Source organism: Mus caroli, unplaced genomic scaffold (genome assembly GCF_978045245.1).
Source record: "Mus caroli unplaced genomic scaffold, Mus_caroli_1 scaffold_20, whole genome shotgun sequence".
Classification (NCBI taxonomy): Eukaryota; Metazoa; Chordata; class Mammalia; order Rodentia; family Muridae; genus Mus; species Mus caroli.
In genome coordinates, this window is record NW_028227275.1 from 56,787,967 (window position 1) to 56,813,253 (window position 25,287).

General features: G+C 50.4%; 1 protein-coding gene across 4 annotated transcripts; it reads left to right on the top strand.

The window, feature by feature from the left end:
• Positions 1-818: 818 nt before the first annotated feature.
• Dpp3 (dipeptidyl peptidase 3) lies at positions 819-24,914 on the top strand. Of its 4 annotated transcripts, none has more exons than XM_021151421.1 (18): positions 819-873; positions 2,034-2,308; positions 4,421-4,510; positions 4,987-5,124; positions 5,800-5,874; positions 6,968-7,061; positions 9,860-9,990; positions 10,086-10,216; positions 10,306-10,364; positions 12,432-12,626; positions 12,708-12,820; positions 13,151-13,243; positions 14,515-14,577; positions 14,662-14,786; positions 14,895-15,015; positions 17,507-17,686; positions 22,101-22,263; positions 24,349-24,914. In XM_021151421.1, exons 2-18 carry the CDS (start codon positions 2,039-2,041, stop codon positions 24,522-24,524), a joined length of 2,217 nt encoding a protein of 738 aa, XP_021007080.1. In that variant the 5' UTR covers positions 819-873; positions 2,034-2,038; the 3' UTR covers positions 24,525-24,914. The 4 variants fall into 4 exon arrangements, with proteins under 4 accessions (XP_021007080.1, XP_021007078.1, XP_021007081.1 ...); XM_021151419.2 differs by having other exon boundaries at positions 826-868; XM_021151422.3 differs by lacking the exon at positions 819-873 and adding an exon at positions 899-1,025.
• Positions 24,915-25,287: the final 373 nt, after the last annotated feature.

Genomic DNA, 25,287 nt, shown 5'->3' on the forward strand with positions numbered 1-25,287 from the left:
CTTGCAAGAGTCATGGGTCGCCCAGAAAGACTCCTCCCTGACTACCAAGAGTAAAGAACACGCTTGTCTGCATCCTGGGCTGCCCTCGAGTCAGAGTCACTGGAGACCGCTTTTCTGTTCTAGCTAGCAAGTGGTCACACTAACAAAGTGCCAGCTACTAGCTGGCCTCGACTTCGAGTGCGTTGAGGAAACTGGGGTTCCCAATGTTTTAAGGATGGCTTCTAGGCCGATGGCGACCCAGTGGAGCACCTGTAGCATTTTTCTGCACCCCTGGGACTACTGGTGGATGGGACTACTATTAGCACAGCCTACACTCTTTGTAAGAGCTTCGTAGTCTCCAAATAGCATCCCCAAACCCTAAATCCGGGAGGAGGGGGGGTCCACATTACTATAGTCTTCTCTAAGTGGAGGTTCCTAACTGCCAAATCCAGGGTAGGGACACTGAAGGTGAAACCCCAAAGAGAGCAGGCTTCCAGCTTCATGTGTGGAGGCTCCCGATGTATAGGAACTCTTATGTTTGGGGACCTTGTCAGTCCCCTCTGTCGGTACCCGGCAGCAGCCACGCGGGGTACTGAGAAACTCAAACTTCTTCACCAAACATCGCCCTACGCCACGTCTCTGTGCAGTGAGGGCCAGCAGACAAAAGGCCAAGGCCTCCGGGTCCTTGCAAGCAGGCACCACCCGTAGCGCTTGGGGGCGGGGAGAAGATGAGGGGAGGAACTATCTTCGGTTCTTCTACTGGCTGTAGCTGCTGTCCGTCTGATCCCTGGGGCGACTACGGGTCGGTAGGGGCGGGGCTTGTGTCCCAATGAATGGGGCGGGGAGCCGGAAGCAGGAAGTGAGTTTGCGAACGGAGCAGCTGCAGCAGGTGAGGTACAGCACCTTGGTTTTGGGGTCACGATTTGTCATCTTCAGGAGATCAGAGCGAGGCCTGGCTGTGCATGCAAGATCATCCCCTTCCTGTCCACCCTTCAGTGCCTCTTCCAAATCTCTCCCAGCTTTTGGACAAGGAGAATTTCCAGGCAGTAAAGAGTTAACACCTCTTTCCGAGCGAAGGGGTAGATGGGGCGGAGCCGCGCGAATAAGGAGTACTGAGGGTGGAAACTTAGCCAGGGGCGGAGCGTGGAGAACGTGGTGGGTTCGGAATTCCTTGGGTCCCAACTGAGCTGAAAAGCTTTGGATAAGTTGCTTTCCAAATACCATATGGTACCTATCTGGAAAATGGGTTGTGACTTTATATGGCTTCCCAACAGAGCAACAGAAGAAAACAGGATAGTGAAGGGCTGAAGAAAGAGATGAGACTGGGGCAAATGCTAGGAGGGAAACTGGGACAAAATATCATTGCTGTTTTTGATTTATTTTTTGACAGGGTTTCATGTACCCCAGACTGACCTTGGAATCTAACCCTGGGCCTGGTCGTTGGTTAGACAAACTCTACCAACTGGGTCACGTCCCTGTCCTGGAAAGGCCTTTTCTAGTTTTCATACCCAGCTGTTGAGCTTGGTGTCATACTCACAGTCAGTGTTGCAGAGGAGCAAAGAGCAGTGCAGGGAGGTGAAGCGGCTGCCCTGGGTTTTAGACCCTTTGGTGGAGCGGGGTTGGTATGGTGGGGTGGATATCCAGCATGAAGCCTTTGTCAGCAGTTGTGATGAGCTAGAGGTGTTGGGAAATTCTGAACAGAGACTAGGACATCTGAGAAGGTGGAGATGAGACAGGGAGTGGCTGGGGATGGGAGTCTAGTAACGAGGCTCTGTTCTGCCTGTTCTTCCTTCGTACACTTGGCATCCCTGGGCCTTAGTGTCCTCATCTGTAATAAGAAGTGATTGGATTCAGATTTTAAGTCTGAGAGGCCACAGGCCAAAGCTGGCCGGCTAAGTATTTGAGTCTTTGAATTTCAGCATTTCAGGTAAATGGATGCGACTGGATTGTTCCCTCCTGGGCTTCTGGGTGGAAGAAGTTGGTTAGCTCATGAGCTTTCAGAGCAGACGCGAAGATGCTGTGCTCTCTGAGATGACTGTGATGTGTTCTTGCAGGGCTCATGGCAGATACCCAGTACATCCTGCCCAATGACATCGGTGTGTCTAGCCTGGACTGCAGGGAGGCATTCCGCCTGCTGTCACCCACAGAGCGCCTCTATGCCCATCACCTGTCTAGAGCTGCTTGGTATGGAGGCCTGGCAGTGCTGCTCCAGACATCCCCTGAAGCCCCCTACATCTATGCCCTGCTTAGCCGCATCTTCCGTGCCCAGGACCCTGACCAGCTGCGCCAACATGCCCTGGCTGAGGGTCTTACTGAAGAAGAGTACCAGGTCAGTTCTCTCAGGCTCGCCTGGCTTTCTGAGGGGCTTCTGGAAGGGTGCGAAGGACCATGAACAAGGGGCACAGGTCTCTCTCCAACTAGGTAGAGGATTAGACTAAAGGGTGCTAGTTCACACACACACACACACACACACACACACACAGCTTCAGGCTTGTTTTCTGTAGAATGTGCATATGGTCTGCCTTAGTATAGTGCCTGCTTCAAGATATAGGGAAACAAGCCAGGCATGATGGCACACACCTTTAATTCCCATACATGAGAGGCTGAGGCAGAAAGATTGCTGTGAGTTTGAGGCCAGCCTAGGTATCATAGTTCTTAGCAGTCTGCCATGACTGTACAGCTGATACTGAGGGACAGAGGAAGGCAGCCTGGGTAGATATCAAGGGTTTGTGAGGGACCTGGGTAGAATGTTCTGTTTGTCTCTTAGTTCTTGTTTGTGGGTGTATTAGCCAAATACCATACTTGAATCTTATTATATTGCATCAATTCAGAAACATACAAAACACAAAAGGTCACACATGCTCAGCCTTTTCAGAGAGTTCTGGATCCTGCCCATTTTGCAGATCCCTGTATCCTGGAGAATCTCCATTGGGAGTATATCCTGTAGGACCGGGAAAGGCAATACCCACTTCATTTATTGGCTGTGAAACACTCTAAAGCAGTGTGCATTGTAATCAAATAAGTATTTGGCTAGTTTGGGTTGGTTGGTTTGTTTGGTTTGTTTTATTTTGTTTTGTTTTTTGGTTTTTCAAGACAGGGTCTCTCCATGGCTGTTCTGGAATTTGCTCGGTAGACCAGGATGGCTTCAACTCATAGAAATCCACTTGCCTCTGCCTCTTTTTTTTTTTTTTTTTTTTAATGCTGAATATTTTAGATGGTTTCTAGCTTTTCTTTCAAACAATGCCACAATGCTCATTCTCGTGTAAGTGTGTACGTGTGTAAGCGTGTAAGTGGGAACTATTTGTAGAGCTAGGAATGCTGGGTTGAAGGCTCTGAACATTTACAATGATCTGAGTGTGTTAAATTATCTTCTAAGGCCACACGTGGTGGTGTACACCTTTAATTTTAACACTCTGGAGTCAAGGGTAGGAGGATCTCTGTGAGTTCAAGGCCAGCCTGATCTACGTAGTTTGAGACCAGTCAGGGCTATATAGTGAGACCTTTTTATTAAAAATGGCTCAACACATTACATTCCCACGAGGAATATATGGAAATGTGACCTAGTTTTCTATGAAATTGATCAGATTGTTTATTTCTGAGCCAAGGTTACTATTTCTTCCATGTCTTTGGAATTTTTGCTTATTGCGTCCTGTCTGTGGGCCTTCGTCTACTGTTAAAAAGGGCAAATCTCTGTGGGAATGCCTGTAAGTAGGAAGTAATACCCAAGTGTTAACTATTTTTAGTGGGATGCCTTTGGTGGTAAGTAGCAGAGACCCAATACAAAGTGGCTTAAAGAGAATCATGAGCCTAGTGTGATGACATATACCTGGGACTGAATCACTTGGGAAGCAGACAGAGGCAAATCTCTGTGAGTTACAGGCCAGTCTGGTCTACATAGAACATTCCAGAATAGCTAGCAATACACAGTGAGACTGCATCTCAGAACAAAACAAAACAAAAGAAAAGAACAACAACAAAAGACTTTTTAGCTCACATAATTGCGAGGACCAGGGCTAAGGAGGCTTCAGGTGCAGGTAGACTCAGTTGTTGGATGCTATCTTGAGATGTGGTCTCCACCTCTCAGTTTTCTCAAGCCATTCTCAGTCAGCCTGTAGCAAGAGAAGGTGATTTTCTGACTGGCCTAGCCAGCTTACATGCCTACCCTTGGAGCTGTGGGAGGCAGCTTCTTGCTATCACCAGCCTAGGAAGGTGTGTTTGGTAGCTGCTGAGACCAGTTTTGCTACCCAGTAGGGTGGGGGTAAAAATTCATCTGTGACAACAAATTCGGCCAGACTGGGGCCTCCTAGAGTCAGGGTTCTGCCCTGTGATTTCTCAGCCTCTCCCACACTGGTATGCCCTGGAAAAAAAAAAATCCACCTTTTCCTGAAAGGGAAAGGCAGTCGTCTCATATGTTTGATGCTATGTCATCTCCACTGCGCAGGCATTCCTGGTCTACGCAGCAGGGGTCTACTCCAACATGGGCAACTACAAGTCCTTTGGTGACACCAAGTTTGTTCCTAACCTGCCCAAGGTGAGTTGGGGAGGCAGCAGTGGGCTGTGGTTGAAGAATAAAGAAGGGACCTTTGTTGGAGTCAAAGGTGCAGAGTGACCCCTAGCCCTGTCACTGGGACACTGGGACTGTGGTGTCACTCGGCATCCCCAGGTGCCGCAGATGGACACATAAAGGAAAAGCACAGTCCTTTCTGATCTGAGAGCCAAGCAAGTGTAGGTTGTGCAAATGTGAGCGGTTAGACGCCTGCTGGTCATCACTGGAATAGGCAAAGTCCATGCACTGTGGCTCCTCAGATGTTAATGCCTCTTGTGGTAATGCTGAATGCAGTGTCTGACTGAGTAGTTAGTTCTGTGGTAGCCTGAAGTTCAACTCTTCTCAGGGCTTGCTGCTGCTGTTCCCGGGGCTATATTGTGAGGTCTTAGATTCAAGGAGAGGGAGGCTCAGGGAGGTTGAAGGACATGTAGGCAGACCAATGCCCTCCTTTCTCCTTGCAGGAAAAGTTGGGACGTGTGATCCTGGGGAGTAAGGCTGCCCAGCAGCAGCCAGAAGAAGTCAGGGACCTTTGGCAGACCTGTGGGGATCTTATGTTCTCCCTGGAACCGAGGCTCCGACATCTTGGGCTGGGGAAGGAGGTGAGCCCCGCCCTCCAAGAACTTGGTAAAGTGGAGGCATCCTTGAGGCTGCTTGGTATGCATGGAAGGGCAGCTGATAATGGGAGACAGGAGGCTCTTCCCCCTACTCTTGAACTAAAGCCACTTGGCACCACAGAGAACTGCATGGAATGTTTCTAGAATGTTCTTCCAGGTCAGTCCTGGCAGGATGTGGGTGCATAGAGAGGGAAGGTAGAAGAGCTTGGAGGATAAGGGAGTCTAGGAGAGAATGATGGGAGGATCCAGGGTTCCTGCCTGTAGGGGTTGCTTGGACTGCATGGGAAGAAGCCGTGGCAAGCCTTAGAGGTGGGCCAGCTAGAGAGGATGGGTGGAAGAAAGACTGAGTTAGGCATGGTGGCACACCTGGAGTCACCTGTAATCGCAGCCCTCAGGAGTGTGAGTTTGAGGCCGGAGTGGGGCTACGTAGTGAGACCTGACCTCAAAGAAGAAAATACTGAAATACTGAAAATGTCCAAGAAGAAAATCTGTTTTACAACCTTTCCCCCTAGAAATGGGCAGGGCAGGGTGGAGGTGCTGGGAGGACATGCAGAGCCTGGGCAGGAAGCCATCAGCTGCCTCACAGGGTCACTCTGCGCCCTTAGTAATGCCATCTCTTGTCTCTCTGTGCACCTTTCTCTCACTGTCCCTTCCCCACAGGGAGTCACCACCTATTTCTCTGGGGATTGTACCATGGAAGATGCTAAGCTGGCCCAGGACTTTCTGGACTCTCAGGTTTGGGAATTGGCAATTTGGGACACTAGTTTGATGGGGCTTCTTGTCTCCACCCTTTCACCACTGCCACCTGCTCTCGGGTCCCAGCCTGAACTCAAAGACATATGGGCACCTTAGGTCCTTGAGAAGGACAAGATTTAAAGGATACGAGAGGTAAGCCTGTACCAATCAGAAAGACAGAGATGTCACATGTGTACCAGGATACATCCACCCTGTCCTGTGTTCCTCGACCACATGACAGCTCTGTGGCTGTCTCCCAAGTTCATCCCACACAGCTAAGAGTTAACTGAGGTGGTGCTGTGCCTCACACAGCCTAAGCTTGTGAACATTAGTGCTCAGGGGGCTGATGAATGGCTCAGTGGGCAGATGTGCTTGCCGGTAAGCCCGGTGACATTAATTTGATCTTCTGGGATCTCCATGATGGAAAGAGAACTGACTCTCAAAGCTATTGAGGCCTCCATGCAAGCACTGTGGCACATGTGTGGGCCCCTAGATGTGTATTTTTAAATTAGAAAGTCTGTTTATTTTAGTGTGTGTGTTTGTGTGCGTGTATGTGTGTGCGTGCCTGAAGTATGTAGTGTGCACCCCTGTATGTAGGAGCCCAAGGTTAACCTGAGACTGGAGTTAGAGACAGTTGTGAGCCCCTGTTTACGTGCTGTGAACCAAAGCTGGGGCCTCTGCAAGAACAGTGCAGTAAGCATCTTATCTGCTGGGCCGCCTCTCAGCTGGGCCACCTCTCAGCCGGGCCACCTCTCAGCCGGGCCGCCTCTCAGCCCTAGTATATTGTATTAGTTTATTCTTTTGAGACAAAGTCTCACTATATAGATCAGGCTGGCTGGAACACACAGAAGTCTGCCTGCCTTTGCTTCCTGAGTGCTGGGATTAAAGGCGTGTACTAACTTTTTTTTAAGTTAGCATTTAGTGTGCGGTGCACTTAATGGCAGTCATCCCTTGCCCTCCACTGTGGGCTTAGGAATTTTCCTGAGAGGCCCTGGTTACTTTGCTTCACTGTCTTAGGACGGCCACTCCTCCACTCTCCTCAGTTTCCCTGGTCTCACCAGCCTTCAAACCCTGCTCTTATTTTTTCCCCCAGAACCTCAGTGCATACAACACACGGCTCTTCAAGGTCGTTGGCCAGGAAGGGAAGTCCCACTATGAGGTGCGGCTGGCTTCGGTCCTCAACACAGGTGCGTTGGGGCCCTAATGTCCAACGTCAGCCAGCTAATGAGCCATGTGGCTCAGGCCAGCAGCCCGGTTGTCCCAGCGGAAGGAAAGAGCTCTTTGGTGTCAGTTGTTTCTTCATACAGCTTCATACAGCTCTCGACTCTCCAGAGTCCTTTATTAATGTGAGCCCATACTCGTGGGCGGTCATGGGTCTCTGATTGGCTCTGCCTGGTTTATAAAGCAAGGATAGCGAATATATTTAGGCCTCTGTGTCACCCTCTGCTCGCTCATTTTCACCCATCCACATCCCTGGTCAGTGCACATCTCCAGCACTCTGCTTTAGCCACGTTCTATAGCTTCTGGTTCCTACGTCTCATCACCAAGTCTTTATACAGCTTGTTGCCTACTTCCTGCCCAGATCAGCTGCAAGCCCATCTTGCTTACCCAGCCAGCTCCTCTCCATTCTACAGCTGGATGTGGGTGGCTCCTTTTCAGGGATCCTACCAACACTCACACTAGTGCCCTTGTTGGTCTGTGTCTTGATGACAAGCCCTCTGCTAAAATGGGCTGTGTGTTTCTGTCAGTCTTTCCCAGTGCCCAGTGCTTGGTAATACTCAGGTATTCAATGTGTAAATGTTGGGTATTTGCATATAGCAAATGAACATGCCATATGCACTCCAGACAGAGGGGGACAGTATGAGCTGCAACAGGGTGATAGCAAAACTTAGGGGACAGCTGTTTTGACAAAAAAGGGATATATCAACTAGAGACATGGTTCAGCAGTTAAGAGCACTTCCTGCTCTTCTAGAGGATCTGGGTTAGGTACCCTAGGTACCAGACATGAATGTGATGCACATATGTGCATGCGCACACACACACACACACACACACACACGTACATACACATTCATACACATACACCAGATAAAAACAACTCTTTAGCTGGGCATGGTGGCACACGCCTTTAATCCTAGCACTTGGGAGGTAAAGGCAGGCGGATTTCTGAGTTCGAGGCCAGCCTGGCCTACAAAGTGAGTTGTTCCAGGACAGCCAGGGCAACACAGAGAAACCCTGTCTTTAAAAACAAAAACAAAACATCTCTTTAAAAAAGAAAGAAAGAAAGAAAAGGGACACAGGTCCGGAAAACAGAAGGGATCCTGTTACAGTGCAAGTTGAAATAGATCCCATGCTTGTAGCACAGGTTGCAGGCTAAGGTGGTGGCCAGGAGTGGCTTTGGGGCTGGCAGTGTGAATCAAAGGTAGAGCACTGGCCTCGAGTGCTCAAGGCCCTGGATTCTGTTCCACATAGTGAAACACGGTCCTTTTTCCAACTTCTAGAAGATGGCCTCAGTGTCTGTCGTCCTTGGCTCGTGGTCCCTACCTTGTCTCGATCAGGAGTCACTGACTTCTGTGCTAGTGGTCCCTTCCTGTCTCTCACAGTCAGGAGTCACCGACTTCTGCTCCCCAGTTATGCTCAGCTCTCATAGTTTTTAAGATGTGACTCTTTTTTTTTTTTAAAGATTTATTTATTATATCTAAGTACACTGTAGCTGTTTTCAGATACCCCAGAAGAGGGCATCCGATCTCATTATTGATGATTGTGAGCCACCATTTGGTTGCTGGGATTTGAACTCAGGACCTTCGGAAGAGCCGTCGTTGCTCTTAACCACTGAGCCACCTCTCCAGCCCCTACTCTTTTGTTTCTTTCAAAGATTGATTTCTTCCTCTTTTTTCTTTTTGAAGATTTATTTTTCTGTGTATAGTGTACGTGAAGGTGCTCGAGGCCAGGAGAGGGTGTCAGCTCCTGTGGGACTGGAGTTACAGATGACTGTGAGACACAAGGTGCCCACATCAGATGCTGGGAACTCAACCTAGGTCTTTTGCAAGAACAAAATGTGTTCCCCACCCCCATCCCCCAAGACATAGTTTCTCTGTCTAGCCTTGGCTGTCTAGGAACTCTGTAGACTAGGCTGGCCTTGGACTCAGAGATCTGCCCATCACAGCTCTTGGTATGTGTACGTACCAAGTATTGGGCTTTTGTTGTTGTTGTGCTGGGATTAAAGACATGCATTGCTACCCGCTGGAGTAATGGGTTTCTGTGGAGGTTATCTTTTTGTTATTTTTGTTTTTTGAGATAGCATCTTCTGCAATCTTTGGGGCCACCCTAAACTCATTGTGTTTTTACCTGAAATGACCTTGAGTATATCTGAGATGACCTTGAACTCCCTCTCTTCCTAATTTACCTCTCAACTGATGGTGGCGCAGCGTGCAGGAACATACTCTGCTGGCCGTGCGTGCGTGCGTGCGTGCTTCCTCCCTCCATCCCTCCCTCCCTTCCTTCCTTCCCTCTCTCCTTTCTTCCTAAACATTTAGCCTGTGCACAGATGTCCTGAAATAGAAGTCAGAGGATGACCTACAGAAGTTGACCCTGTCCTTTCACTCTATGGAGGACCTAGGGACTACACTCAGGCTGTCAGGTTTGATGGTTAGAACCTGTACCCTCTGAGCCATATCTCCAGCCTCGGTGTGTTTGGAGACAAGGCCTTACTCTAGTCAGGCTGACCTCAAACTCGGTGTAATCCCATCTCCACCTCCCAAGCGCCAAGATTACAGGAGTGCATCACCATACCTGGTTTATGCGGTGCTAGGTATCAAATCTGGGGCTTTGAACATGCTAGGCAAGCACCCTGTCAATTGAGCCTCTAATATATGCATGTTTGAAGAAGAGGATTTATCCTAATTTCTGTTGGCAATGGGGAGCCATTAAAGTTCTTAGTGGGCCAGAGCGAAATGCTGTTCCTGAGTGTTGCCTCATTCCTTAGACCCTGCTCTCGACTCTGAATTGACCTCCAAGCTGAAGAGATACGAGTTCCAGGGAAACCATTTCCAGGTCACCCGGGGGGACTATGCCCCCATCCTCCAGAAGGTGGTAGAACACTTGGAGAAAGCTAAGGTAAGGCTGGCTGGAGACTGAGGGGGGCACTCAAAACCCCTCTGGGCAGCGAAGGTGGATGGTCCAGGATTGACCAAAGCCCTTCTCACCTCTAGGCTTATGCAGCCAATAGCCACCAGGAGCAAATGCTGGCTCAGTACATGGAGAGCTTCACCCAGGGCTCCATTGAGGCCCATAAGAGGGGCTCCCGCTTCTGGATTCAGGACAAAGGCCCCATTGTAGAGAGGTGAGGTGTCAGCCTCTGCTTCCTCCCCCACAACCCCCATCCCATGCCTTCTGCCAGGTTGCCCTCATCTCTCCCCTTTTCTCCTCTAGTTACATTGGCTTCATTGAGAGCTACCGTGACCCCTTTGGTTCCCGAGGAGAGTTTGAAGGTAACTTCTTGTGGAGTGGGGAGGTTGGGTGAAAATCCCTTTGCACAGGTCCAAGTTCACTCTCCCATTCTTCCTCGAGAGTTCTGTCCTTTCTCCTAGAAGTAATGACAGCAGCCTGGGTCAGCTTACGTAATGTCCCAGGCACTGTGTAGCACCAAGTTACCTGTGGATTGACCATAGTGCTGGCTGAGCCCAGTTACCCGGACTTGGAGCCATTTGGCTGTTATACCTTTTGTGGCTAACCTGACAAGGCAAACATGATTTCTTAGCCTGGATTTGCCCATCATCCATTCAGTGACCATAAGCCAAGTGGTCAGACCTCTGAGCATCACAGAGTCCTGTGTGCAGTGATAGGAGTGGATCAGCGGGTAGGGGTGGATCTGCCACGCCTCTGAGCATCACAGAGTCCTGTGTGCAGTGGTAGGAGTGGATCAGCGGGTAGGGGTGGATCTGCCACGCCTCTGAGCATCACAGAGTCCTGTGTGCAGTGATAGGAGTGGATCAGTGGGTAGGTGTGGATCTGCCACGCCTGTGAGCATCACAGAGTCCTGTGTGCAGTGATAGGAGTGGATCAGCGGGTAGGGGTGGATCTGCCACGCCTGTGAGCATCACAGAGTCCTGTGTGCAGTGATAGGAGTGGATCAGCGGGTAGGGGTGGATCTGCCACGCCTGTGAGCATCACAGAGTCCTGTGTGCAGTGATAGGGGTGGATCAGCGGGTAGGGGTGGATCTGCCACGCCTGTGAGCATCACAGAGTCCTGTGTGCAGTGATAGGGGTGGATCAGCGGGTAGGGGTGGATCTGCCACGCCTGTGAGCATCACAGAGTCCTGTGTGCAGTGATAGGAGTGGATCAGCGGGTAGGGGTGGATCTGCCACACCTGTGAGCATCACAGAGTCCTGTGTGCAGTGATAGGGGTGGATCAGCGGGTAGGGGTGGATCTGCCACGCCTGTGAGCATCACAGAGTCCTGTGTGCAGTGATAGGAGTGGATCAGCGGGTAGGGGTGGATCTGCCACACCTGTGAGCATCACAGAGTCCTGTGTGCAGTGATAGGGGTGGATCAGCGGGTAGGGGTGGATCTGCCACGCCTGTGAGCATCACAGAGTCCTGTGTGCAGTGATAGGAGTGGATCAGCGGGTAGGGGTGGATCTGCCACACCTGTGAGCATCACAGAGTCCTGTGTGCAGTGATAGGGGTGGATCAGCGGGTAGGGGTGGATCTGCCACGCCTGTGAGCATCACAGAGTCCTGTGTGCAGTGATAGGAGTGGATCAGCGGGTAGGGGTGGATCTGCCACACCTGTGAGCATCACAGAGTCCTGTGTGCAGTGATAGGGGTGGATCAGCGGGTAGGGGTGGATCTGCCACGCCTGTGAGCATCACAGAGTCCTGTGTGCAGTGATAGGGGTGGATCAGCGGGTAGGGGTGGATCTGCCACACCTGTGAGCATCACAGAGTCCTGTGTGCAGTGATAGGGGTGGATCAGCGGGTAGGGGTGGATCTGCCACGCCTGTGAGCATCACAGAGTCCTGTGTGCAGTGATAGGGGTGGATCAGCGGGTAGGGGTGGATCTGCCACGCCTGTGAGCATCACAGAGTCCTGTGTGCAGTGATAGGAGTGGATCAGCGGGTAGGGGTGGATCTGCCACACCTGTGAGACTGATGTGGTAGCTTTCATCCCTAGCGACCGACAGCAGACTGCCTCAGTCATCATCCCATAGGCACGTCATTGCTGGAGGGTTCAGACTGGTCTCTCTGCCTACTCTTGCTCTCCCCATTCTGTATAGAGAGGCTGGATATAGAGTTGCTAAATCCAGAGATTAGCCTGGCAGGAGGAAGGAAAGTGCCAGCCGTACCTAGGAGCTCAGACCTGAGGTCATAGGAACATGAAGGAGTTCTGCCTGTTGTTTTCCCGTCTGGGGCCTGGGACTTGGGGCTTGTGGTCCCCAGTAGCCAGCATAGGCTGCTGCAGACAGCTGTGTTCAGTATAAATATAATGCATGGAGGAACTGGGGAGGGTGCAGCGGGATCCCAGGATGCTAGCAAACCACAGCCCCACCCCCCAACAGGCTTCGTGGCCATGGTAAACAAAGCCATGAGTGCCAAGTTCGAGCGGCTAGTCGCGAGCGCTGAGCAGCTGCTGAAGGAGCTGCCCTGGCCTCCTGCCTTCGAGAAGGACAAGTTCCTCACCCCTGACTTCACCTCCCTGGACGTCCTCACCTTTGCTGGCTCTGGCATTCCTGCGGGCATCAACATCCCCAACTGTGAGTCCCTCCCCTCAGCCTTCTCTCGGTGCCTCTCAACCTCTGCCCTTCCCTCTGTCAGCTCTCACCCCTGTCTTCTAGACGATGACCTGAGACAGACAGAAGGCTTTAAGAATGTATCTCTGGGGAATGTGCTGGCTGTGGCCTATGCCACAAAGCGGGAGAAACTCACGTTCTTGGAGGAAGAAGACAAGGTGGGCACTGGCTACCTGAGCCCTGGGGCTAAGCTATACTAGTCTGGGAAGGTATATGGACCAGTCCTGTGGTGAAATCAAGAGTCCAGCTTTGGTTCTGGCTTAGCCACTCCTGCCACGTGACGGACCCTTTGTCACTGGGAAGCTTCCGTTCCTGCCTGGATGCACAGTGGAGGGTCACTGTGGGGTGAGATGGGTCACTCCACAAGTGTGGAGGCAAATAAGCTTGGCTTCCAGAGAGCACATTGCCCACATGGGCCTTGCTGGGAGGACTGGTGCGTACTGTGACCACAATGAGGTGGTCAGTGGTGTCCTTGTTTGTCTTGACAGGACCTGTATATCCGCTGGAAGGGGCCATCCTTTGATGTGCAGGTGGGGTTACACGAGCTGTTGGGCCATGGCAGTGGCAAGCTCTTTGTACAGGTGAGCAGGGACCACCTGACCTGTCCCACGCATAGGTGAAGCCTTTCATTCCTAGTGAGCCATGGCTCCCTTCAGTATCTGGAAAAATACAGGCTCAAGGTGCAGAGACAGACAGTGCCTGTGGCCTTGGCACAGGCAGTGGCAGACACTGGCCCCTCCCGGTCTCTGTCTAGGGGCCACCTGAGTCACACTTCAAGGGGAGCTTCCCCAGCCTGAGCCCAGCAATCCCTCTCGGTCAGCAGCCACCAGTTGAGTTTTCTCGGAGAACCCTGTCTGCCCATTCATTTCTCTGGGCTCCTGGAGCATGTTGTAGGGAGGTCAAGTCACGTCTCTTCTGCCTAAGGGGCTGTCTCCCCAGAGCACGTCCCCCCTGGCTTGTACTTGGGTATCATGGAGAGGTTGATAGTCTTTATAGCATGCTGGCGAGATTTGAAGGTTCCCAACATGGAGCCACATAGCTGAACTAACTCTAGGAGAGTAAGGTCCATCAGCGAGAATGGGGTTCTGGGCTGGGCTTGCTCTCACTGGTGGGGCTGCCTCCCTAGATGAGGGAGGGACGGAGCTGCCCCTGGTTTGTCTGGAGAATCCAGAGGGCAGCTGAAGGGGCGCACTCAGCATGGTGTCTCATCCAGTCTTATATTCAGGCCATGGCCTTAAATACATCTTTTCTTCCGGCTGGGACCCAGTGGACCCATCTGTACAGTGGGGTTCCTGACGCCATTCTATGAACTCCTGTGAAGATAAGAAGGGGAGGTGAAGTATAAGCCCTGGCACAGTGGGGTTTTAGCCAACCTGTTAGTATCTGGGAGGCACAGAGGTTACTTGGGCTGATATCAGGCTGGGGCTCTTGGTCTCTGAGCCTCCCTCCGTCTTCCCACCAGTGACAGAGGCTTCCCCAGGAGGTCACTGTGGAAGATGCTTGGCATGGCAGGGAGGGCCGTGTTGGCAGCATGAGTGGTAGCACCAGAGGCACATGGGGAGAAGCAGCCATGTTCGGTGGCCCACATATTGGGTGTCTTTTCCACAGCCCTGGAGAGTGAGTTTCCATACAGTTTCAGGTGGTCCTTCCCTTGTCTGGACCCCATTTTCCCCCTGTACAGTGAAGTGCATGGGTGGTTCCTAATTGCTGAGGGATCTGAAGGAGTAGTTGGCATCCCAGAGCTCTGAGGATACCCTCAGAGCTTCCCCTTCCTTATCTTTCTGAGCCACTCAGATCCTGCCCAGGGACACTGTCCCTAGCCCATCCCGCATTCACCGCCTTTCTTCTACAGGACGAGAAAGGTGCTTTCAACTTTGACCAGGAGACTGTGATCAACCCAGAGACTGGGGAGCAGGTAAGAGAGTCCCTGTGGAGCCAGGCAGCTGGGATGGGGGACACAGGCAGGCCCTGATTCTTGGGTCCTGGGTCATCCTTCTAGATCCAGAGCTGGTACCGGAGTGGAGAGACATGGGATAGCAAATTCAGCACCATTGCCTCCAGCTACGAAGAGTGCCGGGCCGAGAGTGTGGGCCTCTACCTCTGTCTCAACCCCCAAGTGCTGGAGTAGGAACTGTGGGCTGGAGGGGCAGTGGGCTGAGTCCCCATGCTGGGCCGCTCTGAAGGTACCAGAGCATGGGGCTAATTTCATCATCCCTGTCTCCGCTCCACCAGGATCTTTGGCTTTGAGGGAGCTGATGCAGAAGATGTAATCTACGTGAACTGGCTTAACATGGTTCGGGCTGGGCTGTTGGCTTTGGAGTTCTATACCCCAGAGGCAGCCAACTGGCGACAGGTGAGACGGGCGAGGATCCTGCTATGTGGCCACTGTCAGGATTCTGGGTGCAGGGATGGGACAAGTGCACCCCCCAAAGCCAGATAAACTTAAACTCTAACCCCAGACTCTACTGTAGGGAAAGCTCTATCACATCTCAGCTGGAAGAAGAGCGTCAGGATTCAAATTTATGTAGTCTTCCTTCTTAGCCACTGGGCTCAGCCATTCAGTCACAGTTTTTTGTTGTTGTTTTGTTTTGTGCTTTTCCAGACAGGGTTTCTCTGTAGCCCTCACTGTTCTGGAACCCACCCTGTAGACCAGGCTGACCTTGAATTCACAGAGATCCCTCTGCCTCTGTGTCTTGAGTGCTGAGATTAAAGATGTGTGCTACCATACCTGGCCAACATATTGTTTGAAACTATGTTCACCAACACTGATTTAATTTTTGTTTAACTTACATTATGTATAGCACGTGTGTGTGCCCAGTTTTAGAGAGCCAGTTGTTTCTTTCCATTTTGAGTCCTGGGAATCAAATCCAGGTTGTCAGGTTTGCATGGCAAATACTTTACTCGTCAGTCCACTTTGCTGGCCTTTTTATTTACATTTTTTAACAAAATCAAATAACTACATTGAGGAGTCAGTATATGTCATCAAGGGATGCAGATTATAAAGTCCTGCAGCTACCAGGGAGCTACAACAGGGGGTTTATGTCAGTCCAGAAATTCCTGAGAAATCTGAGTGGCATAGCAAGATCCCATATTAAAAGAAAAAAGAGGGCTGGAGAGATGGCTCAGTGGTTACGAGTACTGGCTGCTCTTCCAGCGGACCCAGGTTCAAGTCCAGGACCCAGATGACAGCTAAGAAAATTGTCTGCAACTCCAGTTCCAAGGAACCCAGTACCTCCTTCTGGGTTCCATAGACACTGCATGCAAGTGATGCACATACATACATGTGATGCACATACACCATGTGATGCACATACATGTGATGCACAGACACCATGTGATGCACAGACACCATGTGATGCACATACATACATGTGATCTACAGACACCATGTGATGCACAGACATACATGTGATGCACAGACATATATGTGATGCACAGACATACATGTGATGCACAGATACCATGTGATGCACATACACCATGTGATGCACAGACATCCATGTGATGCACAGATACCATGTGATGCACAGACATACATGTGATGCACAGACATACATGTGGTGCACAGACACCATGTGATGCACATACACCATGTGATGCAGACATACATTTGATGCACAAATACCATGTGATGCACAGACATACATGTGATGCACAGATACCATGTGATGCACAGACACCATGTGATGCACAGACACCATGTGATGCACAGACATACATGTGATGCACAGATACCATGTGATGCACAGATACCATGTGATGCACAGACATCATGTGATGCACAGACATACATGTGATGCACAGATACCATGTGATGCACAGACGCCATGTGATGCACAGACACCATGTGTTGCACAGACACCATGTGATGCACAGACATACATGTGATGCACAGACATATATGTGATGCACAGACACCATGTGATGCACATACACCATGTGATGCACAGACATCCATGTGATGCACAGATACCATGTGATGCACAGACATACATGTGATGCACAGACACCATGTGATGCAGACATACATTTGATGCACAAATACCATGTGATGCACAGACATACATGTGATGCACAGACACCATGTGATGCACAGACACCATGTGATGCACAGACATACATGTGATGCACAGACATACATGTGATGCACAGATACCATGTGATGCACATACACCATGTGATGCACAGACATACATGGGATGCACAGACACCATGTGATGCACAGACATGCATGTGATGCACAGACACCATGTGATGCACAGACATACATGGGATGCACATGCATGTGAGCAAAACACCCATACATATACAATAAAAATGAAATATATTTTTAAAAACTTAGAAAAGAAAATTATGTCTGTGCACACACATATGTACATAAAAGAAAATACACATTTTAGAGTCTGGACTGATGTTTGACTCCAGACTTCCTTAGCAGCTCTGTGATCTTGAAGCAGTCACTTCATTTCTCTGCGCCTCAGTGTTTTGTCATATATAAACGTGGGGTAGTAGTGCCTACTCAGTTCCATTGTTGGGCACAAAAAAGATGGGGAGAGCGAGTCCTCGGGGTCTTTAGTGAGGGGCCCCATGAGTAGCTGCTGCCTGAAGCATTCAGAAGTGTGGCAAGTGATGAGGGCGATAGGGCACCAGGTTCTGCACACAGCCCGCCTCAGTGAACACTGGAGAAAGGAGGAAATTGAGGGCAGAGGAGTGGGCAGAATGGACCCCCAGGGTATGGGGGAATAAACAGATGATGTCATCTGACGATTGGCATGTTGAACACATTAGCAAATTGTGCACTAAGCACTCAATATCCGCTACACGCGGCCTCTTTCCCCTGGCAGGCCCACATGCAGGCCCGGTTTGTGATCCTGAGGGTTTTGCTGGAGGCTGGTGAAGGACTCGTTACCGTCACTCCCACCACAGGCTCTGATGGGCGCCCAGATGCCCGGGTCCGCCTGGACCGCAGCAAGATCCGGTCAGTGGGCAGACCTGCCTTGGAGCGGTTCCTGCGGAGACTCCAGGTAAGTGACGGTCTCTTGTCTTCCACCAGCCTCTTTCCTGTCCCTCTCTCCCACCTGTCAATATCTCTTAACCTCCTGGTCAGTTCCTCATCCAGCAAGTCTTTCTAGTGACAGAATAGCTGTGTGCAGTTTCTCACATGGGCATGTGGGACTGCAGACAACTAACGGAAACAAAGTAAGCAGGGCGCCTTCAGACCACAACAGGAGCTGAATGGCAGTAACACTGCTGCGGGTGATGGTGAGCAAGACTGGGAAGGAAGGCCTGGCGCGTGCAGTGGCCGAAGAGGGCACTGAGTCCCTTGCATAGGTTGCATAGGGTTGTGAGCCGCCGTGTGGGTCAGTGAGCCGCCATGTGGCTCGGGGGAGTCAAACACAGGTGCTCTGGAAAAGCACTCTCAACCACTGCACCATCTCAGCCACTGCACCATCTCAGCCACTGCACCATCTCAGCCACTGCACCATCTCAGCCACTGCACCATCTCAGCCCCTGCACCATCTCAGCCACTGCACCATCTCAGCCACTGCACCATCTCAGCCACTGCACCATCTCAGCCTCTGCACCATCTCAGCCACTGCACCATCTCAGCCACTGCACCATCTCAGCCACTGTACCATCTCAGCCACTGCACCATCTCAGCCCCTGCACCATCTCAGCCTCTGCACCATCTCAGCCTCTGCACCATCTCAGCCACTGCACCATCTCAGCCCCTGCACCATCTCAACCACTGCACCATCTCAGCCCCTGCACCATCTCAGCCTCTGCACCATCTCAGCCACTGCACCATCTCAGCCTCTGCACCATCTCAACCACTGCACCATCTCAGCCTCTGCACCATCTCAGCCCCTGCACCATCTCAGCCTCTGCACCATCTCAGCCTCTGCACCATCTCAGCCACTGCACCATCTCAGCCATTGCACCATCTCAGCCTCTGCACCATCTCAGCCTCTGCACCATCTCAGCCCCTGCACCATCTCAGCCCCTGCACCATCTCAGCCCCTGCACCATCTCAGCCTCTGCACCATCTCAGCCTCTGCACCATCTCAGCCACTGCACCATCTCAGCCATTGCACCATCTCAGCCTCTGCACCATCTCAGCCTCTGCACCATCTCAGCCACTGCACCATCTCAGCCACTGCACCATCTCAGCCACTGCACCATCTCAGCCACTGCACCATCTCAGCCTCTGCACCATCTCAGCCACTGCACCATCTCAGCCACTGCACCATCTCAGCCACTGCACCATCTCAGCCTCTGCACCATCTCAGCCACTGCACCATCTCAGCCTCTCCACCATCTCAGCCTCTGCACCATCTCAGCCTCTGCACCATCTCAGCCCCTGCACCATCTCAGCCCCTGCACCATCTCAGCCACTGCACCATCTCAGCCACTGCACCATCTCAGCCCCTGCACCATCTCAGCCTCTCCACCATCTCAGCCTCTGCACCATCTCAGCCTCTGCACCATCTCAGCCTCTGCACCATCTCTCCAGCTCCATGAGGAAACTTGTCTTTCCGGTGTAGGACTTTCTACAAAAACAGCCTCTGTCAACAATTCACACATCCTAAGTCCTAAAGTCAGGGTTGTTTGAATGAGGAAGTAAAGTGTGTCTTTGTGATTCTGTGCCCATCTGTTTCCAGGAAGGATTGAAAACATCTTTAGGTAAAACGTGTGGGAGTTTGGGGTCTTTTTGCTTTTGAAATTGTGTGTGTGTGTGTGTGTGTGTGTGTGTGTGTGTATGTGTGTGTGATATTGAGGGGTTGTGCATGTGCCACAGTGTATATGGAGGTCAGAGATAACTTGTGGAGTTGATCTTTCATGGTTTTATGTAGAGTTTGGGGCAAGGATTGTGTAACAAGCATGTTTATCTCCTGAGCTACCTCACCAGCCCTGTTTGTTGATTTTAGTTTTTCTTTTTTGTTTAGTTTTTCTTTTTAAAATTTTTTTAATATTTTGAGACAGTCTTACATGTTTCCCTGGATGGCCTAGACCTCACTATGTTAGACCAGGCTAGTCTTCACTATGTTAGACCAGGCTAGTCTTCACTCGTGTCCTCCTCCTGCTTCCACCTCTGCCTGCCAAGTGCTGAGACTGTAGGTGTGCACTGCTACACCCAACTAAAACACTTAGTTGTAAAGTTAAATAAAATTAAATTAGGGGCTGGGGATAGAAGAGTATGACTTAATAAATGTGAGACCCCGGGTTTCACCCTCCACTACCAAAAAAGTAAATTAGGATAAGAGCCACTAGATGAGAAACACAGTGTCCTTGATGGACTCTGAGATAGGCAGGGGCACTGTTGGCAAAGCTGATGGGACAGACCTGGGTGGGTTCTGCAGTCTTCTTGGTAGTAACCATCTGATTGATGATGAATTGGTGGCAAACAAGCTGTGCTGGCCGACTCTGGAAGCTCAGAGCTCAGACTCTCAAAGCTCTGCCGCCTTTGCAACAGTTCTATGAATCAAAGATGCTTCTGCAAATGGCAAGTGCTGTTGTTAGAGCATTAGGAGTAAGAACCAAGTCTACCAGCTCCTAGGCAGGATTGAATCAGTCCCTGAGCAGGCTCTCACTCCATAGCCCTGGTTGGCTCTGTGTAGACCAGGATGGCCTCAAACTCACAGAGACTGACCTGCTTCTGTCTCCCCGGCGCTGTGAGGGGCCCAGTTTGGTCCTTGTGCAGGGCAGTCTTACCTCATTGTGTTCAGTCTCCTCAGCAGTATGTTATAGACACAGAAGGTGACATCATCTTTGATCCAGCTCTTTATAGTGTTTAGTGTTTATAGTGCGAGCCACGGTTTGTTTGTTTGGTTGTTTTGGTTGTTTTTGGTTTTTGTGTTTCTGATGTTAGCAAAGATTAGGTTGAATATGTATTTGTGGCTTCTTGGAAGGTCTGGCAACAGTGGGCTCAATACCTATGTGTCTAGCTGGCTGGAACTGTGGCAGCCCCATGTTCAGACATGGCATAGGTCCAGAGATTCCCTGATTCCTATTATTCTTATAGTCCCTATTCTGGAGCCCCCAATTCCACATCCATAAATTCAGCCAACCGCACACATGCGTGTGCACACACACACACATACACACACACACACACAGAGATTCAGGAGTCATCTCGTATGTACTGGACATCCACAATTTTTTGTCATCATTCTCTAAACAATATGGATTAATAACTAATTACATAGCATTACATTGGGTATTATAAGTAATCTAAGGGCCTGGGCTATTGGGCAGTTGTCAGAGTGCCTGTGTACTGTACATGGAGCCCTGGGTCCCATTCTCACCACTGCATAAAAGTGTTGGCTCATACCTGTGACCCCAGCACTCAGGAGTAGAGGCTGGAGGATTAGGAGTTTAGGGTCACCCTTCACTTAAAAAAAAAAAAAAAAGAAGGGCTGAAGAGATGGCTCAGTGGATAATAATGCTTGCCGCATAAACATAAGGACCTGAGTTCAAATCCCCAGTCCTCATGTAAAAAACCAGGCCTGGTTGCATTCCTCTGCAGCTGCAGCACCACGGAGGTAGGAGGATCGCTGGAGTTTTCTGACTCCAGATTTGTGAGAACTCCGTTTCAAGGGAATAAGGTAGAGAATGGTAGAATAGGAGCTAGCGTCTTTCTCTGGTTTCTTCTGCACACAGCAAACACACATGTGCACATACAGCAAACACAAACACATACATAAATGTTTAAAATGTGTAATAAACAAATGTGATTTAAAATAGGCTGTACCAGGGCTGGTGAGATGGCTCAGTGGGTAAGAGCACCCGACTGCTCTTCCGAAGGTCCAGAGTTCAAATCCCAGCAACCACATGGTGGCTTACAACCATCCGCAACGAGATCTGGCGCCCTCTTCTGGAGTGTCTGAAGACAGCTACAGTGTACTTACATATAATAAATAAATAAAATCTTTAAAAAAAAAAAAAAAAATAGGCTGTACCAGAAGATGCATATAGCACACCATTTTTGGATTAGAGACTTAGACATTCCGATTTTGTGATCCATTGAGGGTATTGGAAAGCCATCCCCAGTAGTCTGTTCTGCTCAATCATTCCTGATGCTACCGGCTCCTTTGGCATCCATGTAGCTAACTCTCCAGTTTGAGCTCTCCAGGTCTGGCTTGTTGGTGTGATGATCATGTATGAAGAGATTACATATTACCAAGAAGTGAGAGAGATGAACCCTGGAGTCCACATAGCAGAAGAAGGATGGCCCTGAACTGTTGATCCTCCTGCCTCTGCCTTCCAAGTGCTGGGATTCTAGGTGCTACCATACCCAGCTTAGCCATTAGATTGGTAGCTCTGAAGTTTTATAAAGGACAAACGGCAGCACGTCCTCCCCAGGGCTAGGTGCCACTGACCATGGCTGCTGACAGAGGTGAGTTCCCATCCTAGGCACTTGATTCCTCCTTCCTGCAGGTGCTGAAGTCCACGGGGGACGTGGTCGCGGGGCGGGCCCTGTACGAGGGCTATGCAGCAGTCACTGACGCACCCCCAGAGTGCTTCCTCACCCTAAGGGATACGGTCCTGCTGCGCAAGGAGTCCCGGAAGCTTATTGTTCAACCCAACACTCGCCTTGAAGGTAATGGATGTTATGCCATCTGCTGGACCTACCTGAGGTCTCTCCAGAAAGCTGATGATGTACTCGGTTCGGAGAGGGCTCCCTCTGCCACGTTCTTTCAGACAGACCTCAGGCCTCCTAGGACATAAGAGAATTTAAATCAGCAACATTCAAGATGGAGATGTCCTGGATCGTTCCTCCTTCTCAAGTAACACTTCCATTTTCAGAATCCCTGACCCTTCCTGCATGGTGCCGGTACCTTGTGTGCCCTAGCTCTCCAATGCACCAAGGCCACTCTACTCGATAGCCTTTGTACACGCTGTACCCTCTGCTTGGCACAGTGTCCCTCAAATCTGTGTCTGTCTGATTCTTCTGGCTGGTCAGGTCCCTGTTAAATGGCACCTTCCTGAGACATTCTGTCTCCAGCCCCTCAACACAAAATAATCCCTTCAGTCTCTTATCTCTCAGCTCCACTTTCTTTGTGCTTTGGCAACATGGAGTTCAGGGAGGCCACTGAGGGATGGAGCTGTGGACGGAGCTGAGGTCATTTTCTAAAGAAGTTCAGAGCCCATTAGGGATAAAAACTCAACAAAGATATTAATCACACATGTTTAAAGGATAGACAGTGCTCTGAACACTTGGATAAAAATCACATCTATGGCTTCAGAGTGTCCAGGCAAGGTCTTGGGAGGAAGTGGTGGAAGGGACCAGACCTGAGGAACAGGTTGGAGTTTTCAAAGGTACTGGTGAGCTGGGGTCTGGTCCGTGGTAGAACATTTGCCCAGTATTTAAGAGGCCCTGGGTTCCGCCCCCAGCACTTTGATAGTTGGTAGTAGTGGTAATGGTGGTGACAGAGGACTTGCAGGCTCTAGGGTACTGGGTGAAGTGTTTTCACAGTAGGCCGGGACTGTGGCTCACTGGTGGCCTGCTTTGCACTGCCAAATAAGGTTACAGGTTCTATCCCCAGTACTTTGGGGGGGGGGGGGGAAGAAAAGAAAAGAAAAGGGAAGGGAAGGGGAAAAGGAAAAAGGAAAGGAAAAGAAAAGAAAGGAACTTTTCAGAAATGAAGTCCCCAGGCCTGGTGAAGACTGGTTACAATACCCCTCATCAGTTTCATCTGGGAACTGAAATACACACAAGTGACCTTCACAGAGCCAGGACTTAATTTAGGCCATGTTAGCCACTGTGCCCCTCTCAGTGCCCCAGGCTTCACAGAGTGCAAAGGTTGAGCAGCTGAGGACTGATCCAGGGACCTCAAGTCAGGCCCACTTAACAGGTGAGATGCACAGATGTGCAGAGCAGCTGCTGAGCACCCCTCTGATGCTCTGTCCACGCAGTCCCCGTAGCACAAGAAGGAGAGGTTCTATGCTCATGCCCCACTTTACCCACAAGGCACTGAGGCTGAGAGCAACTGGGAAACTTGCCCATGATCTAGACAGACGAAGCAGTTGCTGCACTGTGAGTTTCAAGAGGCTGAGGACTTCTTGTTTGATCTAACATAGCACTTGAAATTTGATTTCGGATTTATTTATTTGATGTGTGTTTTCCCTGCATGTATGTATGTACCATGTGCATGCAGTGCCCTTGGAAGCCACAAGAGGGCATTGGATCCCCTGGGGCTGGAATTACAGATGATTGTGAGCCACCATGTGGGTGCGGGAGGCCAGGCTAAGAGCAGCCTGTACTCTAACCCCCTGAGCTATCACTCCAGCCCTGACAGAGCGCTTTTATCAGTCATTTTTGTTAGTGATTGTTGGGGTTATGTTGGCTTTGTTGAGACCAGGATTTCCTAGGCTAGCCTTAAAATTAATCCTTTTCACCCAGTTCCTTGAGTGCTGGGATTATGGTGTGTGCTACCATGCCAGACATGATTTAAATCTTGACTTAAGGGAAGGATGAGGTCAAGTGGCAATTCATTTAAGTCTAAGTCTCCCCCCATGTAATTCTGCCTTCCTGGCAGGGTTATTCTGATGTAGTTAATTAGATAACTCTCCTGAACGTGGAACAGTTTGTGCCATAGAGCTCAGTCAGAGCTCGCTGCCCCTCCGAGTGTTACTAAGTAACCAGATCTCTCTTTCTGCGCTGCTGTTTTCTCTCCACCCCTAGGCTCAGAAGTACAGCTTGTAGAGTATGAGGCCTCCGCCGCTGGTCTGATCCGCTCCTTCTGTGAGCGATTTCCCGATGATGGGCCGGAGTTGGAGGAGGTTCTTATCCAGCTGGCTGCAGCAGATGCCCGATTCTGGAGGGACCATGCCCAGGAGGCCCCACCTGGCCAGGCTTGAGAAGATCTGTGTGGTCTCTCCCCTCTTTGTCAGACCAGGGCTGTCAGTAGCTCTGAGTTGTGTGTGATTAGGAGTCAGGGGAGGGAGGGGCAGGAGCTTGGACTTTGGTGCTACCTCAGCTGAGGGTGGTGATGCGAACCCCTTCCATTTGTCAGCACTTTGCAGTTTACCATATGTCCTCAGTTTCTGGATCTGCACTGCCATCTATGGCCGGAGCTCAACAGGGTGCCTAGTCTGGTTTTCCACATGGAAGGTGGCAATACTGAGAAGTGACTGTTCTAGATCCGGCAGGTGGCATGTGACTGAGCCAGGGCTCAGCATTCTCACCAAATCCAGCGCTCTTCGTGTATTACTTTTATAGCCAGAAAAATAAATATGACGACCACCATCTCTGAAGTGTGTTTCTTTCTCGTCCAGTTCAAAGCCAGGGGAGGGCACAGTACATCGCTTTTGGCTTCCAATCCACAATAAGATTTTGAATATCATTTCCAAAGGAGGGCACAAACTCACAACGTGTTCCGGAGCTCTCCTTTGTGATATATTTTTTAAGATTTGTGTGTTCGTGTGCATTTTCTTCATGGGTGTGGTGGCGGCAGCAGAGACCAGAAGACCCCATCAGATGCCCTGGAACTACGGTTACAGAATTGTGAGCTGCCATGTGGGTGCTGAGCAGTCCAGGGTCCTCTGCGAGAGCAGTAAGCACTCTTACTTTCAAATGTTTCCGGAGCCAAAGAACCATAAGGCACTAACATGAGAACCCACC